This window comes from Mchenga conophoros, linkage group LG20 (genome assembly GCF_057382185.1).
Source record: "Mchenga conophoros isolate Kocher_MC1m ecotype Shallow Benthic linkage group LG20, M_conophoros_male_GT1.1, whole genome shotgun sequence".
NCBI lineage: Eukaryota > Metazoa > Chordata > Actinopteri > Cichliformes > Cichlidae > Mchenga > Mchenga conophoros.
The window spans coordinates 24,347,619-24,363,317 of NC_140545.1; the positions used below are offsets into that span (position 1 = coordinate 24,347,619).

Consider the following 15,699-nt stretch of genomic DNA (forward strand, 5'->3'; position numbering starts at 1 on the left):
TTAGTTCATCTCTATTTTAACTTCATATTTTTTCATCTTTTGTAGAATGACTTTGGAAAGACTTGTCTTTAATTTTTTTTTCCTTTGAAGCAGTCAGCAATACGAGCTTAGTGGAGTAATTTCGCCTGATTGTGTGTTGATTTGACAACACTGCGTGGTTCTGTGAATGCAGCTTAAATATTTTGTGTGTAAAGTTTTGCAATAATCATTGAAGCTATGAAAAAGGTGTCTCTGTGCAGTTGTTAAAAACTAAGAGTAAATACACACGGGAGAAATATATACAGTTTAAAAGATAATAAAAGATAAAAGATCATCTTCAATTCAGATAAATACTTTAAAGCTTTTCTCTTTTTTTGGAAACAGAATTTCTGTTTTTTGTGTCTTTTTGGGGTTTAGTTTGCTGTTGTTCAGTAAACTGTAGAATAAAATATTCAAGCAGACCCATTAAGCAGGTTTCTGCATTATTAATGCTTTTTTCACTCGTTATTTGATGGCTTTATTTTTATGGGGAAACATCTGTATTTAAAAGTGATCAAAGTAATAAGGAGAATGCTATGGTTCCTGCCTGTATTGTTACTAAAGCCTAACTTCTATTCAACGGAACAGAAAAAAAACCTGATATGTTCATACAGACTTCAGCTTTTCCAGTTCTATCATCCATCTTCATCACAAATAACTTCAGTCGTGTTTTATTTCATGAATAACTGTTTATTTTGTTTAAAATGCGTAGCTTCAGAGACTGGAATTCTGATGCGGGACTCAGTCATTAACACATTTCTTTTATATCTTTATCAGCGTGAGGTAGAAAGGTAGGACTGTGACCAACTCGAGCAAAACATGAATGATTTTCTGATTTTCTCAATCTCAATGTTTGAACACAGACATTTTACATAAGGAAAAAACCAGTACTTTTACACAGTATAAAATCTTAACCATAAGATACTCTGGAAAAACTCTATTATCCTGTAATGTGGGAGCTGCTCATGGTAAATATTTTAAAGCCACAACATTTAAATCCACACTTTCCATACAGCATTTAATAAAATGCGCTTAAGCAACTTTTGCATGCATTGCAATGCTCTAGAAAAATTATAACAATGCTCCTTTTTAGGGCAGACAGCGACAAGATTAAAAAAACCCTGCTTCAAAACAACATGCACTCATTTTAATGAAATTACATGTACGAAGGTCTTTTCTCACCAGTGCCTTTACGAACAGTCCATATGGGTTTTAAACCCAAATATTACATCTGACATGTACTTCACAGAGACATAATCATAGCTGACCTATTTATACACCCATTATCATTCATGGTGCTGTGGATGCCTATTCAGAACCATAATATAAGAAGGTAAGCCAATGCATATCTCCTACTTAGTCTCCAAGACATCAATGCACTCGGGATTGGATTCCTAGAAAATCTTTTTTTTTTCTCCATTTTTTTCTTTTAAATCAGGGAAACCTGCCCAAAAGTACTTTAAGTACACTTAGTATGCAACGAGCAAATTTGTTTACAACAAGTTAAAGTTTTTGGAAAACATACAAAACACAAAGTTTTAGTCAGCATGAGTGCAATGAAACACCACAAAAGCTGATTGATGTGCACGAGAATACAAATGCAAAAATAAAAAACAGTAGCATAGCTACACATAAGTCGGATTTTTAAACCCAAACATTTAAGGTAATCTAATTCCTTAAAAGAAATATTTAGCTGATGATAAATACTGTAAAAAATGAAGATAGAGAAGAATAGTTATGACACTGACAGGACAGAAGGAAACAATATGTAATTGATTGTCATAAAAGGGAAAATTGATGAGGTGATTGCACGGATTATATGAGGAACATACTCATAATAACCTAAAAATAATTGTACCACATAGAAACACAAGCACATAAAAACCCTCTGAGATGTCGTTCAGTAGGGCTGCCACAAACGATTATTTTGATAGTCGACTAGTCACCGATTATTTTTGCGATTAGTCAGCTAATCAGATCATGCATTCATTGGACATAAAACATACAGCTTATTGCACCAGCATGCATCTGCTCTTAATATAACTATCATTAGCTTAAGTGTTTAAGGTATGTGCTAGCTAAAAATAAAGGCAAGATTAAAATTTATTAAATTTTAATGAAATTTGCAGATTGTTTCGGTGAAGTTTAATAAACTCAGCCGTCTGCTCCTTGATATCTAAAATATAACAGGACACTGGAGTATATTCTCGATCATCTCACACTTCTGATAATCAGTTGTCTGCTTGAGGTTTATTCAGCTGTGTAAAAACTGTAACTTTAATCTCAGCCAAACCGATTCATTCAGGAACAAGTAAAATACTAAAAAAAAGCCAAACAATAACATTTTTAAGTTATCTAAGTGACTCATATATCATGTTTAACCTGAGTAGCGAAAGACGGCGGTGGGTTTGAAAACGATTTGCCGGGAGTCCGGTGTTCTCACGGGCTCTAGTGAGCCTTGAACCCGTTAGCTATTGAGCTGGTGGGTAAGAGACGTCTCCGAAAACGTCGGAGCGCTTTTGAAAATATGTGGTGTCTTGATAAACTGAGCAGATATTTGAAGTTTACACAGCTACATTCTCGCCTGAGAATATCTTAAACGTTTATTTTGTGACCCAGAAAGAATAATAAGAGTAATACTAAAACTAACTAGCTGCCGCCATTGTTGAAAACTGAGCTGGGCCACGCTATGAACTCTGGGACGCAGCTTCTTCTTCTTCAGGGTTTAACAGCAGCTGGCATCCTTGTACAAGCAGTGCCGCCATCTTCTGTTTCAGTCCGTTATTACACTCTTAAATCCTACTACTTATTCCTGCGATCTTACAAAGCTTCAAACGACGTCGACTATTAAATCAGTCGTCGACGATTTTGATAGTCGACGTAATCGTGACTAGTCGACTAATCGTGGCAGCCCTATCGTTCAGTATAAGAAACAACATACGCTCCTCAATTTAAATGGCTAACTTGACTTATGAAACTTTTGTTATTGTAAAAGCAAAACTAAAAGAGAGGTGATGCACTGAGTTGATTATGCGCTATGAGCTTGATCAATACTATGACATGCTATGAATACTTACTAATGGAGAACATAACTGAGAGTTTGTACCTTTATATACCTGACTGAGTTTCTCTAACTATAATTCAGATTTAACTAATTGAACAACATTTTAATTTCAGTTGTGTCAAAATTAACAAGAAAAGCTCTTTTCCATACATATTGAAAACTCAATTCTTTTTAATGGCCTGTATCAGAAACATGCCAATTTTACTGCGCTGATGTTCAAAAAAACTTCCCAGCTTTAAAGTAATCAGATGTCCTCCACTCTAAAGAGGTTTTTAAAGATCTTTTTCACATGCAGGATTTCTTTTAATGTTACTTTTAGATTCTGGACTTTCTGTAAGTTATGCAAACCTAGACAAATGTAACGCAATTTGAAAGGGTTAGGTCAAGTGCTATAAAGACATTAAAGAGCATAGCTGTAGATGCTGAAGATTCTGTTATTTAGTTCAACAGGACTGACTGCATCAGCTTCAGGAAACATCCTCAGCCATCCAGGCTGTCCAGTGCCATTCCATCTCAATCTACCTGAATGACTTTGCACTATGCATCATTGAAAGCAAGGGCTTGCTGCAGGATTTAGTACTGCAGTTCAAAAATACAATCCTTACAAGAGAAAGTGTGTACCTGAAGAGGAGACTCACTAAATACTTCAAACTCTGAGAGTTAGGGTGCTTGGAGTGATGGCGTGTCATTCTGTAGAGTCAGAGTCCTGGCTGTTATACTCAGCCGTCTCCATCTTGAGGATGTAAGGAATTATGCTGTCAATAGAAACATTTCCTATTAAGCCGGTGAAGAAGAGCTCCTCTGTGATGCTTGAGTTCATGAGGCGCAGTGCAGGCAGACGAGTCAGAATACGTGTCAGCCTGAGGAATGGAATAAAGATGTAATTTACACAACACATCACAGCATGCAAACACGGTTTTACCTGAAATGGAATGAAGGCCCTCTGCCAGACATCCACAGAAAAGAAAAGGACACAGGAGTTCAGGTTTGTGCCAATGGACGATGACGTCAGCGATCGACCTTGGTCAAAGTGAACCAATCAAGGCCAATTTTTAGATTATTTCCCCAGTGATGCATTAAATCAATGTGATCATTATTATAAGAGTCATGATACAATGAATCTGCCTTGCTATAATATAATGTTGCATTTACATATATAATTGAAAGTGCATGTCTGGACGTCTACACACTTTCAAATTAAGGTGTGTGTGTGTGTGTGTGTGTGTGTGTGTGTGTGTGTGTGTGTGTGTGTGTGTGTGTGTGTGTGTGGAGTGGCTCAGCCTGGTGAACCAAACCAACACCTTCCAGCAAACCTCATTTGTTGGTAAAAGACTCCACTGTGTGTGGCAAAGGCACAGTGAAGAGTAGAGAAGTACAGCTCTGAGGTAAAAACAGTAAAGACCCAGCATGTATTAACTTAATACTGTTTTAGCTGTTCTGCTCATATCCACTTGCATGTTCATTAATAATGATCATTAAAGAACAAATTAAAAAACATCTCTTCAAGCCAGAAATGACAAATACACTCCTGGGGTGTGTGCTCGTTTCTCCCTGGGTGTTACAGACTTTTTTGTCTTTGGAATCCACATTGTGCATTATGAAGGGTGGGTAGTGGTACACCGATGGTCCTCTTTTGCCCACCCCACCCCAACACAACTACTATCGCTGTTTTCACTTTGTTATCTGCAATAAGATGGTAAGAGCATTCCTCACATACCAATTCACGATATAGGCACTTGTATCCTGTACAGCTGGATGAAACCAACAACACATATTCCTCTGCTCACCATGATATGCTGCTAATCAAACCATTGGCTTGTCGCTCAAAATTCACTGCATCATACAGCCTGGGTACGACTTATTTAGATTCAAACTCTGATTATTATAGTAAACACTGTCTAAAGGTGTGGTGCTTCACACAGCTATCATAAAAATCTTGGGGAAAGAGAGGCAGAGAAGTCCAGACTCTCTCCCCAGCTACCTCCTCCAGCTCTTTCTGGGTAATGCCAAGAGAATATTCCTGTCCTCCTGTTAGAACATCCTCATAACACCTCATCCAAGAAGCAACTCAGCTAGCTGAGAACAACCCTTTCTTTAAGGAGAGGTCAGCCACCTTTCAAAGAAAGCTCATTTCTGCTGCTTGTATCCACAATCTCATCCTTTTGATATGGCATTTTTGTACAATGATGCTCCATCTGGTGGCTGATGGTTGTAACTAGGATACAAATTTGGGATACAAAAATTTACCAGCACTGGACATCAAATAAAACGTTAACAGTCAGATTAAATGACAACTGAACAGCAGACAACATCAGCCAAAAGCTTTTTTCAGACATGCACTGCAGACCTGCACCCTATAGACATGACCTGTTTTTACTCTGCAGAGAAAAGAATGTAAACGTCAGATGCAGTCAGCTTGGATGTTTATCAGTCTTAATACAGCTCCCTTCTGCAGAGTCTGAGATGTTTTACTGTGCCTACTCGAGAATAGTGCAGATAACAGGTTGGTGAATTCACAGCCTCAGAAAGCCACAGTGAAAATAAAAGCTTAAAGCCTGGCAGACAGTGACGTGTCCCACAGAATGAAACAGGTATATGCTGGAGAGAAGTTGTAAAAACCAAAAAAGACTCAACCAAACTCACAATTAACTTACGGCAATAAAATAAGAGTGGCATAGTATCAGTTATTTTTCCATCTTAGTGCTGGGTATTAAGTTAGGGTATCACTTTGTATAACATTTTTTGTCACTTTGCTTTGAATGTGGATGAGAGTAGGACAGGAGGTATGAATGTACCTGTAGGTGTCATCTGGATATGTTTTCTGCACATAGTCCTGTAGCTCCATCAGAGCTTTCTCCTGGAACTTCTCAATCTGCCCACTGCTGTCCACACCTGGGTGATCTGATGAGTCAAACACACAACAGTTGTTCTCCAAAATAATTTGACTGATAACAGCTAGACTGTCCATTATTATTTCTGACACAGAAAATCAGACTCACCTGGGCTGAACAACACTATAGCCTTCAGGTAGGCGTATTCATAGCTGTCGGTCTCCAGCCTTGTCATGCTGTTACAGAACTCCTGGAACTTCCAGATATGCTCCATCACCTGTTTCACCCTTTCCCCTGACAGTTTGTCTGAGACAGAAGAAAGTTTCCATTTTGTATAAATATTCATGGTTTAAGTCTCTTATTTTCTTTAATTCTTTTCCATCTTAATGGTCCGAGAAAAGTTACTTAGAGAAACAACAAAAAGCATGTCGTCACTGAAAAACGACGCAATTCTTAGTCAGTGTTAGTGGCAAGTGTCGTCACTTGTTTGCAATGTAGTTGGCTTCATTAAGCCAAAATGCAGGGGGGATTTTTATTTATGCAATTACATTTCAAAGTTTTGTTACAATCTAAATAAAAACAGCAACAATATGAGCCTGTTCTGATTTCATCACATGTAAGTAATAAAGTTGTCTTCTATGCTTAAGGCCTATGTTTGTTAATAACAAAAAAGAAAGGAAAAAAAAAGAAAAATCACATTTCTTTACTCCTGTTTATATGCGTGTGTGTCCTACTGTGAAAGATGGCGAGGTCTGTGGTCCATACCATCCTGGATGCTGCTTTGAAGGTGGTTGATGATGGCGGCAAGGATGGTCGACAGGTTCATCACATGAGCGCACTGAGCAAGACCCAGAGTGAACAGCTCGTTCCAACAGGCTCGCACCAAACTTGTGTTTGCCTCCTGACTGAGAAGAGAGGGAAAATATTGATTAACAATCATCTGGTAGTGTTTGCAAAGACAACAGCTTGTGTGAAAACTCTCTCACCCGAGAGCTGAGAAGGCTGGGATTGAGCGTGCCCAGTGCATGGAGAGGAAGAGAAGTCTAGATGCAGATTCACAGATGTAGTGTACATTCAGATACTCGGGCATGGGGCTGGGCATGGTCAGCTAGAGGAAAGATACAAACACAACACAGCTGAAAAGGACATCAAGTACAAAAACCTTACTGCTGACAGGAGAATGGTAACACAAAGGAAACACAAAGCAAGTGTTAAATGAGTCGCTCAAGTTAATGCACATTGCACAAAATGTCCAGCAGGGGATCTGCTTGTTACATGTCATATTTTTCACTGTTCCTTGTGTTTCCTGCCAGTATCTTTGCAAGGACAAAAATCAAATAAACACCAACTAAAAAGAAACTTAAAATAAGTGTTTCAACTGCAGGTGATAACAAACCACTTAACAGGGTTTTGCTGTTTATTATTGACCACGCATCCATACTTTGGTAATTTAAAACTGCATAGACAGATGAATGGTCTTGTATTCTGGTGAATAACCTCTGAGTACCACCCACCCTTCTGTGGATGCCAATCGGTATCCCTCAGCAGTCAATCATCTCCAAAAATTGTGCATATTGTTCTTCCCATTACATGTGAACTCTATTCACCTTAAAGCTGACATGGCTGTCTGTGAGCAGTGGTCCTTCCACCTCTATAATAGGGGTCTCCTGGTCTCGACCAATCAGCTGGATCGTTGTTCCACTGACACATTGTGACTTATCAGCCAGATTGTCTTCGACCCCAACTTCAGGTGGGTTGAAGACTTTGGCCAGGGTGTCAAAGGCACTGTGTGCAACACACAAGCACACATAAAATGACCTTTCATTAATTTCATTAACAAGAAACATATAAGTCACAAAAGTATAAATGTGTTCTTATTGCACACATACATGCGTTAACTCCTTAGCACCACTTTTATTACCTAAATGCTGTTTTTAACACTGTTTTCTTATACACACAATTATCCAGTTACTATGTCTGTGAAGGTTCTCAGTCATCCAGGTCATCGTAGTCAAAGGAGCTTGCAAAGAAAAGCGTCTGGACTTCTTTAAGTTGCTTGAAGACATTTCACCTCTCATCCGAGAAGCTTCTTCAGTTCTAAGGTTCTAAGGTCCCTCTTGGGGGGATACTCCCACTGGGTTTAAATCTGGGACTCTCCACCATTTGACCTTAGAACTGAAGAAGATTCTCGGATGAGAGGTGAAACGTCTTCAAGCAACTTAAAGAAGTCCCGACGCTTTTCTTTGCAAGCTCCTTTGATCCAGTTACTATGTTCATTCAAATAAGAACAAAAACAATGCAAAGTCATCAATGAGATATTATCTACAGTCTACAACACAGGTTTTATCAGTGTTAAAAAATAATGCAGATATTAGAACCCACAACGCATAACTCACAAAATTACCAATGCGGTATTAAACAAATGCAAATAGAGAACTGGTTTACTTCTGCAGAGACAAACAAAGTAAATTTGAAGAGAACACTAACGATAAGCCACCTGAACCCAAATCTGAACAAGCAAAGGCAAGACTCCTCTCTGGGTGTTGCTGACTGACCGTGTTATCTCGCTTGCAGACTGCTCTTCATGTTGGCTGTCTGAGGTATCACCATTGTTTAGGTTTTCTTTTAGTGAGTCACTTAGGTTGGCCAGTGATGTCACAACGTTGGCTAGCGTCCCCAAGTCTCCCTGCCCACAATCCATCTAAAGACAAGTGACTCAATGCAGATTATATCCCATCATATAGGCAACATAACCAGCACCCACTGTACATACATTACAGCCTAGCACAGATTTTATGCTCCAACCTCTTTACACGACTTACAAAAGGCAGATGTTTTGTTTACTGTTACACAGTCTCTTTAATGATTAGATGTACCTTTGAATCAGTTGCCAGCACCAAAGTTCCATCACTCTGGATCACTGGCTGCTGGATGTTAACCAGCATCCCCTGGTCCAGCAAGCTGGACCTACATGTGGTACAAAGAACCATCAAAACAACTTTACAAAATCGTTGGAAACTTAAAGATGGTGCAAATTTAACAGCTCAGACCCAATGTTTGTCTGCAGGTCTGACCTGGATCCATCTGTCTCTGTATCGGAGATAAACGTAGGTGTGGCGATGAGTGGACTGTTTAGGTCCTTACGAATGTAGATCTTTTGGGTGGAGGCCGCGCAGTTGGCATGCCTCTCTCTGGGCACAATGTCGATGGGTTTCCTCTCACTCTGGACAGCTGAATATTTACAGGAGTCAGAATGTGTTAATATTTTCCTCATGCCTACAAGTAAAAGCAACATTGTGCGTTTCTACAATCATGCACTGAGAACAATGCTAATGATATTTAGTGTCTCTCAGAATACTGCAGATATGAGGTACTTCTGGTTTAACTGATCAGAATAGTTCTCAGTTGGACTTCCTGACAAATTGATGGTAAAGAAAGAGCTGAACCTATATTTTTACTAAAAATAACCCTTGTTGAGTAGCTGTAGGGACAATGTTTCCTAAACAACCTCCTGCAGCAGTATCCAGTGTCACACCAGTCTGTATTTTATACATGTCAGGTCAGGAAAAAGATAGAAGACTTTTTCGGGCCATATCTCACTTATTTCTCAAGGAAACTGAAACTACCTTCTCAGGGACAATACTTGACTTGTTTCTGGGTGTATTTTTTGCACTGTGTCCTGGAATTGGATGCACACTCACACTCAGTCTTCATCCCCATCTTAAGGCATTTTCTCAACCGACAGAATTGGCAGCGATTGCGGTGGTGTTTGTTGATGACGCAGTCCTGCTTACTGCGGCAGCTGTAAGTCAGATTCTTCCTCACACTCCGCTTAAAAAAGCCCTTACATCCTTCGCAACTGACGGCACCATAGTGACGTCCTGTACACAGACAAAAAAGTTCTTATTTTGTACCCGTGGTTGAGTCTACTGACAATATGAAGCTGAACACACAGCTGGATACCAAAGTATATGGAAAAGATCCGAAGTATACTCATGTTAAGTGGCTGAAGTACCTGAAGCCTTGTCTCCGCACACCACACAGTACTCCACCGGCTGTGGTCGGCTCAAATCTCCTGACTGTCCTAACAACCGTTCCATTGACACTGGATCTGTAACAATCTAGAAAAAAAGCATTCAAATAAGAACAAGTTATTGGCAGTAGTGTTGTCACATATGCCCTATGTGACAGTATTAAGAGGGAAATGTACCTGTATTCTTCCTGGCATGAGGCTGTCTGCAGCAGTGAAGATGAGCTGTTTGGCGTTGTGACTGTCTGGTGAGGCCAGGATGACCTTTCCTGCCCCTGAGCTGTCAGCTGTAGTCAGAATGAACTGTTGCTTGGGGGCACTGGATGGGTTCATTGCTGTCACTATCTGGATCTTCTGACCGGTCTGTTGGTCGGTTACAATCTGGGGGGATAAGAGATGAAAGAGGAAGACAGAACAACAGGGAAAGTGTGGAAGATCCAAGAAAAATATTTTAACACCAACATGTTCAGCGCCCCTGCGAAAGGGGACAATGTCAACAGGTTGTAACACATTCAAGTTTAAGATGTTACCTGAATTCGCTGTGGTGTAGAGGGCTCAGTCGAGATGACCTGAAAGCGCTGCGGAGACTCACTCATCACTGAGTCTGATGGAGAGGATGACACCTAATTGGTTAAATGTATAAAAATAATCTTAATTAATAAGTCTGCAACACAAATACATTTCATTTGAATATGCAGCGTTGAAATGTTTTGCTACAAAATGTTATACACTTTTATTGTAAGTGAAAGAAGACAGCAAATGGTGAATTATATCTTAAAGGTAACCACACGACCAAAGTGAGTAAAACCATCAAAAAAGGAAAAAAAATTCATATTGGTTGGATGAAGCAACAACTTCAGACCACTCACCTCTGCGTCATGCTCAGAATCCACTTTCTGCTGGGAAAGCAGATTCAGGTTGGACGTCATGATGAAGTAAAGTCATTAGTGAGGTCTGTTTGGAAGGATGTCAAAGAAAAGAATTAAATAACTAATAAAAATACCAACTACCCCAGAAGAGCAGGCTGACATTACTGACTCGCATAATGGTCACAGAAGATGCAGCAAGACATTGGATGATTTTGTATGGTGCGATTTGGCTACTGAAGCACACCAGTGTCTCACTCATGTGTTCTTATGAATGGGTGGTATAAACATTAAAATATTACGCCACTTTGAAATACTAAATCTGTGCTGCAGCAATGCCTTTGCAACCCAACTTTTAAAATCATTAAAAATTAAACAAAAAACAAGCTTCTCTCTTTTTATACTATATAATAACAAATGCAATCAGTCTTCAAACTAAAATAAAATTGACAAAACAGTTTCTGTTTACTGCCCTGTTACCTATATATTAAGCTATAGACTGCCGTATCATCACACAGTTATTAAAAGTAATATTCTTATTTTTTAGGTAACTTCAACAAAACATTTCACTTCAATCACAAGAAGAATTTATTGCGATTTTTAACATATGGAGAATATTGCAACAATGTATATTGTGACATTTTTAAAATTGCAAATTATGTCCTCATGGTAAACTTTGTCTGTATTTGTTTTATCCAATAAGATAAAGTTATCTCACTTCAGTTATTTTTTTGCTTCAAAATGAGATTGTCAAGCATAGCAACACTGTCCCTAAAACCTGCATAAATGTTGCCATTACATGGAGCCTGCAGCCTACATAAATAACCAGAATACAATCAGCTGGCAGCCGGATGAGTCAAGTCCCTATGAGTTGTGCACAATGACAGACCCATTCAGACTGATGGCAACATGCTGGCATTCTGTTTGCATTTAAAATTAGACAGCAATTACTTGCAAACCTTCAAGAATCTTTTTCAGAGTGATTACAGTCAGCCCAAGTCCAGACTATTACTGTTTGCAGAAAGGTTATCTCTGATCAGGCAAGACATCCAAGCAACGTGCGATTAAAAGTGCTTGTAAACGTGCAATAACCCTAAACGTCTGGACAACCATTTAGTCACAAGTTGCAATCGGTTGCAGAATGTGGAAATAATTATATATGGATATACATTTTTAATTTTTTTTTTGTAGTTGCAAGGATATTCTTGTCCTATTTTTACTTGTGTGACTGAGCCTTTGGCTTGCTCTGAACTAGGAAGTACCTTTTTCAAGGTTATTTTAGTCAAATAAATGTTTGCTCAGGTAATGTTATCTTGGGATGGTGGTGCATGAGATGAGCCCTATAGCTCATAGTATTAACAGTGTATTTTAATTTATTTAATACTATGTTCATATTTAGTGTCCCTGTATTGATATAAGATTGCATTGCAAAATAACACAATACTACTCTATAAATTTTTTCCCCCATCCTTAATAAGACCTGAGCAACTGTCCAATACAATGGTTCAAAGATCGACAGCTTGGTGTGTTCCTCTACATGTGACTTTACGCTGACTTTAGAGCCATACTTTAGCACTTCTGCATATTCTCAAACAGAGAGTAAGCCACCACAGCAGGAGGATTTCACTTAATTTGGTAATATAGCTGACATGTTATTATAGACCACAACACAACTTGCTAAGACAATGCAGTATTTATGTAATATTCCAGATAAAATATTTAAGCTATCAGCTAAACTCACCTTTACCTTTGTTAAATGTCTATTTTGTTTCCTTTGAAAACCAAAATCACACTCAAAGTGAAGCTAACTGAAGAGGGTTTGGAACCATCACTGCGTTAGTGTTAGATATTATATGTTATCACAGATATGGTCAATCCTCCTATACTGCTGCACCTATATTGGTTAATGTAATAATTTCTACCTATGAATCTTGAGTTGCATCAGTCCAGTGCCAGAGTAATTTCAGTGGGTGAAACACTTTTTGGAGATACTAATACCACACTGACATCGACAGAGGCACCAATCATTTCTTACTTTGTACACCTGTCCTCCAAATGGACAAATATGAAATCCTGTCAAGACTTAAAAAACATAGTAAATATGAAGGTGTCGAGACTAACTCCCACTGCTTTTAATATTTTTAAAACTTCTAATTTGCTTTACTTTATATTTTATTGTCACTGAAGAGGAAATTTGTTCTGGACTCCAAGTCCCAGTTCCCAGCATAGCTATTGTGACCACCACAAACATACAAAGCACAACAAGTCACAATTTAGCATCACATCAACATTAATTGTTAATGTTGCGCTAACCCAATGACTCCACACTACAGACTAATATTCCGAGCATTAACTGAACAGAGCACAAATTAATTTTTAAATCCTTTAAACTTCTGCCAGAAGGTAACAGTAAATACAAGATGAATTGAATCTCACAAAATGTTGAAACACACACTGTTCATAAAGTGACTGAGGGCTATGATGACATTTTTCTGGCGTTTGCTTTTTGTGGCTGTTTGCACCACTTTGAACTACCCTAGATTCGCTGTCAGTGTAACATAACTGCTAGTATGTTAAAAAAGAAAGAAAGAAAGAAAAAGTCAAGCTGCACTAGAAGATCTAGAAATTAGAATGATTTTTTTAAAGCTGTGATCACCACCTTGCAGCATCTTTATTCTTGGGGGAAGTGTCTAAATCCACCTTTCATTAGTTTAATTCTTTCTAATCTACTGGCATTTGAAAGATTTCCGTCCTTCTCTGTTTATATGGTCTTGTACTGTTTATAAGAATACAATCTGACAGCCTTTGGGGGGAAATGATTTATGTGGCTGCACTAACCATACAGGAATCTTATGTAGCTTCATATTGTTTACTGATTGGTCTAACAGTACGTCCATCATTACCTCTTTTCTCAAACGTATCACAACACATAACAAAATGGAGAATCTGGCAATCAGCCAGTAACATCGAAGACGAATCCTTATGATAAATATGTTCGAGCAATTTTGTTTTCAGACACCGAACAGATATTCTGGTGGCGAATACAAAAAAAATGGCAGCTGTGATGAATAAAATGTATGATCGTAGTACTTTCAATCCACTCCCGTCCCCGGGATGGCAAAGGTAAAAGGGTCGAGTTCATCTGCTGCAGCTACAGCTTTCCAGCGTTAGCCCCCTCAGCTAGCTCACTGCAAGTGAACGCAAGTAGGCTGCAGTGAGAGCCGACTGCAGCTGTGTGCCCCACTGTGGCTGTCATCCTAGCACGCAGGGATTGGTTCAAGTCGACAGCTGTGTCATCGTATTTAACAATTAATTTAGCTGTCACCAAAATATGTCAGCCTAAACGGACTGAGACCGATGTTTCACGGTCCATGCCCGCACTCCGAGCTGCCGGAGACGGCCAGGAAGGGAGCTCCGCATCGGCTAGCTTGCTAGCTAGTTGGGAAATTAGCTACGCTCTTTTATGGTCCTGTATGTCTCACAGCTTTCTACTGTTTTCAGTCCAGGACTCAGACTTACCTCCGGGAACTGGCGGTCACAGATTTAGTGCGCTCTGCTATTTTATAAAATATTTGTTTTGGTTTTCTTCTGTTAAAGGTCATAGTTCGTGACCCCGCTCCGCCAGCGAGTTGATGATGGTTGAGTTTTTTTTCCTCCTTCCTCTCTCGCGTACCCGCGCGACTCCAACACCCCCCCACCCTTAGCGCGAGCCAGACAGGACTGACGTCATTATGTCTGACTGTCTGGACTTTGTTGTTAAGGTACGTTTGAAACATTTACATAGTAAAAAAAATGTTTAACAACAGATGTATTTAAGAGGATAGACGCACTGTTTCTCCTATAGTGCGTTTCTGCTCTTCACATAAAGAGCTGCAATAATAAACTCAAGGCTTTAATAAGTGATTGCATAAATGATTACAAATAGTATAAATATTAAAAAATATAAAAATAAAGTGTTTTGTTTTTTTTAATCTTATATGATACTGTCAGAAGTACGTGACATATACATAATGTCATCAGATATAGAAAATGTCAGATAATGTTATCCAGTTATAATCTTGATCGAGCTCTAATTTCTTTATATTTTGCTTCCAAGAAGCGAGACTTTCTGGCAATTTTATTAAGTGATCTTGAGCAATCGTTATGCTGGCTTTCTGGTTTTGTTTGTTAAGCCACTTAACACAAACTACAAATCACTGAAGCATAAAAAGACACCTAACTCAAGGAAGACAATGTTATGTCTACACATAACAGACAACTTGGCAAAGAATCAATTTAAAATAATATCTTTAGGCACTTTGTTACTAGCAGCCTGTCACAGAGCACATAAACTGTTTCCATTTCTTTAGTTTGAATCTACAAAAATGCCAAAAACAGTCTGATAGACATAAAATTGCATTTTTGCACTAACAACGTGATTCCCAAAGAGCTATTAGTCATCTGGCATATGTCAGCATATTGTGCGGTGTGTCCATAAAATGTTTCAAGGAAACTTTCAAGTGGCACTGTCTACAGTATCTGAAAGTCATGTACTTAAGAAATGGGGAGGGGAGGGGAGGGGGGGAGAATCCTGCCTTTGGAGATCCATCTGAACCTTCAGCTTTTCAATCTACTGTTCACCGAATCCTCACCAGGAATGGTCTCAGTGGTCTCAGGGTGGCTGTCAAGAGGCATTCTCAAGGAAGGGAAACAGGGAGAAAACATATCGTTAGCTTCATAGCATAAGTGCCTAAGTCATTGACTTAGTCAAATGACTTAGGCAATTATGCTATGAAGCTAACGATATGCTAAACTACACAAGAACTGGAATGAAAATCAGTGCCAACAGGTCTTGTGGAGTGATGAATCCAAATGTGAAATTTATAGTTCAAATTGTTGTCAATATGTACA

At 38.9% G+C, this 15,699-nt stretch overlaps 1 protein-coding gene across 2 annotated transcripts; it reads right to left on the bottom strand.

Annotated features, from left to right (window-relative positions):
* Window positions 1–687: 687 nt before the first annotated feature.
* nr2c2 (nuclear receptor subfamily 2, group C, member 2) lies at window positions 688–14,488 on the bottom strand. 2 transcript variants are annotated; one of them, XM_085260915.1, is made up of 15 exons: window positions 14,329–14,488; window positions 10,813–10,897; window positions 10,474–10,566; window positions 10,124–10,324; window positions 9,929–10,034; window positions 9,615–9,794; window positions 8,988–9,144; window positions 8,790–8,880; window positions 8,469–8,614; window positions 7,521–7,698; window positions 6,900–7,021; window positions 6,679–6,818; window positions 6,082–6,219; window positions 5,878–5,983; window positions 688–3,942 (listed from the first exon to the last, which is right to left on the bottom strand). In XM_085260915.1, exons 2-15 carry the CDS (start codon window positions 10,870–10,872, stop codon window positions 3,768–3,770), a joined length of 1,893 nt encoding a protein of 630 aa, XP_085117041.1. In that variant the 5' UTR covers window positions 10,873–10,897; window positions 14,329–14,488; the 3' UTR covers window positions 688–3,767. The 2 variants fall into 2 exon arrangements, 1 of the variants encoding a protein (XP_085117041.1); XR_014890280.1 differs by lacking the exon at window positions 688–3,942 and having other exon boundaries at window positions 6,648–6,818.
* Window positions 14,489–15,699: the final 1,211 nt, after the last annotated feature.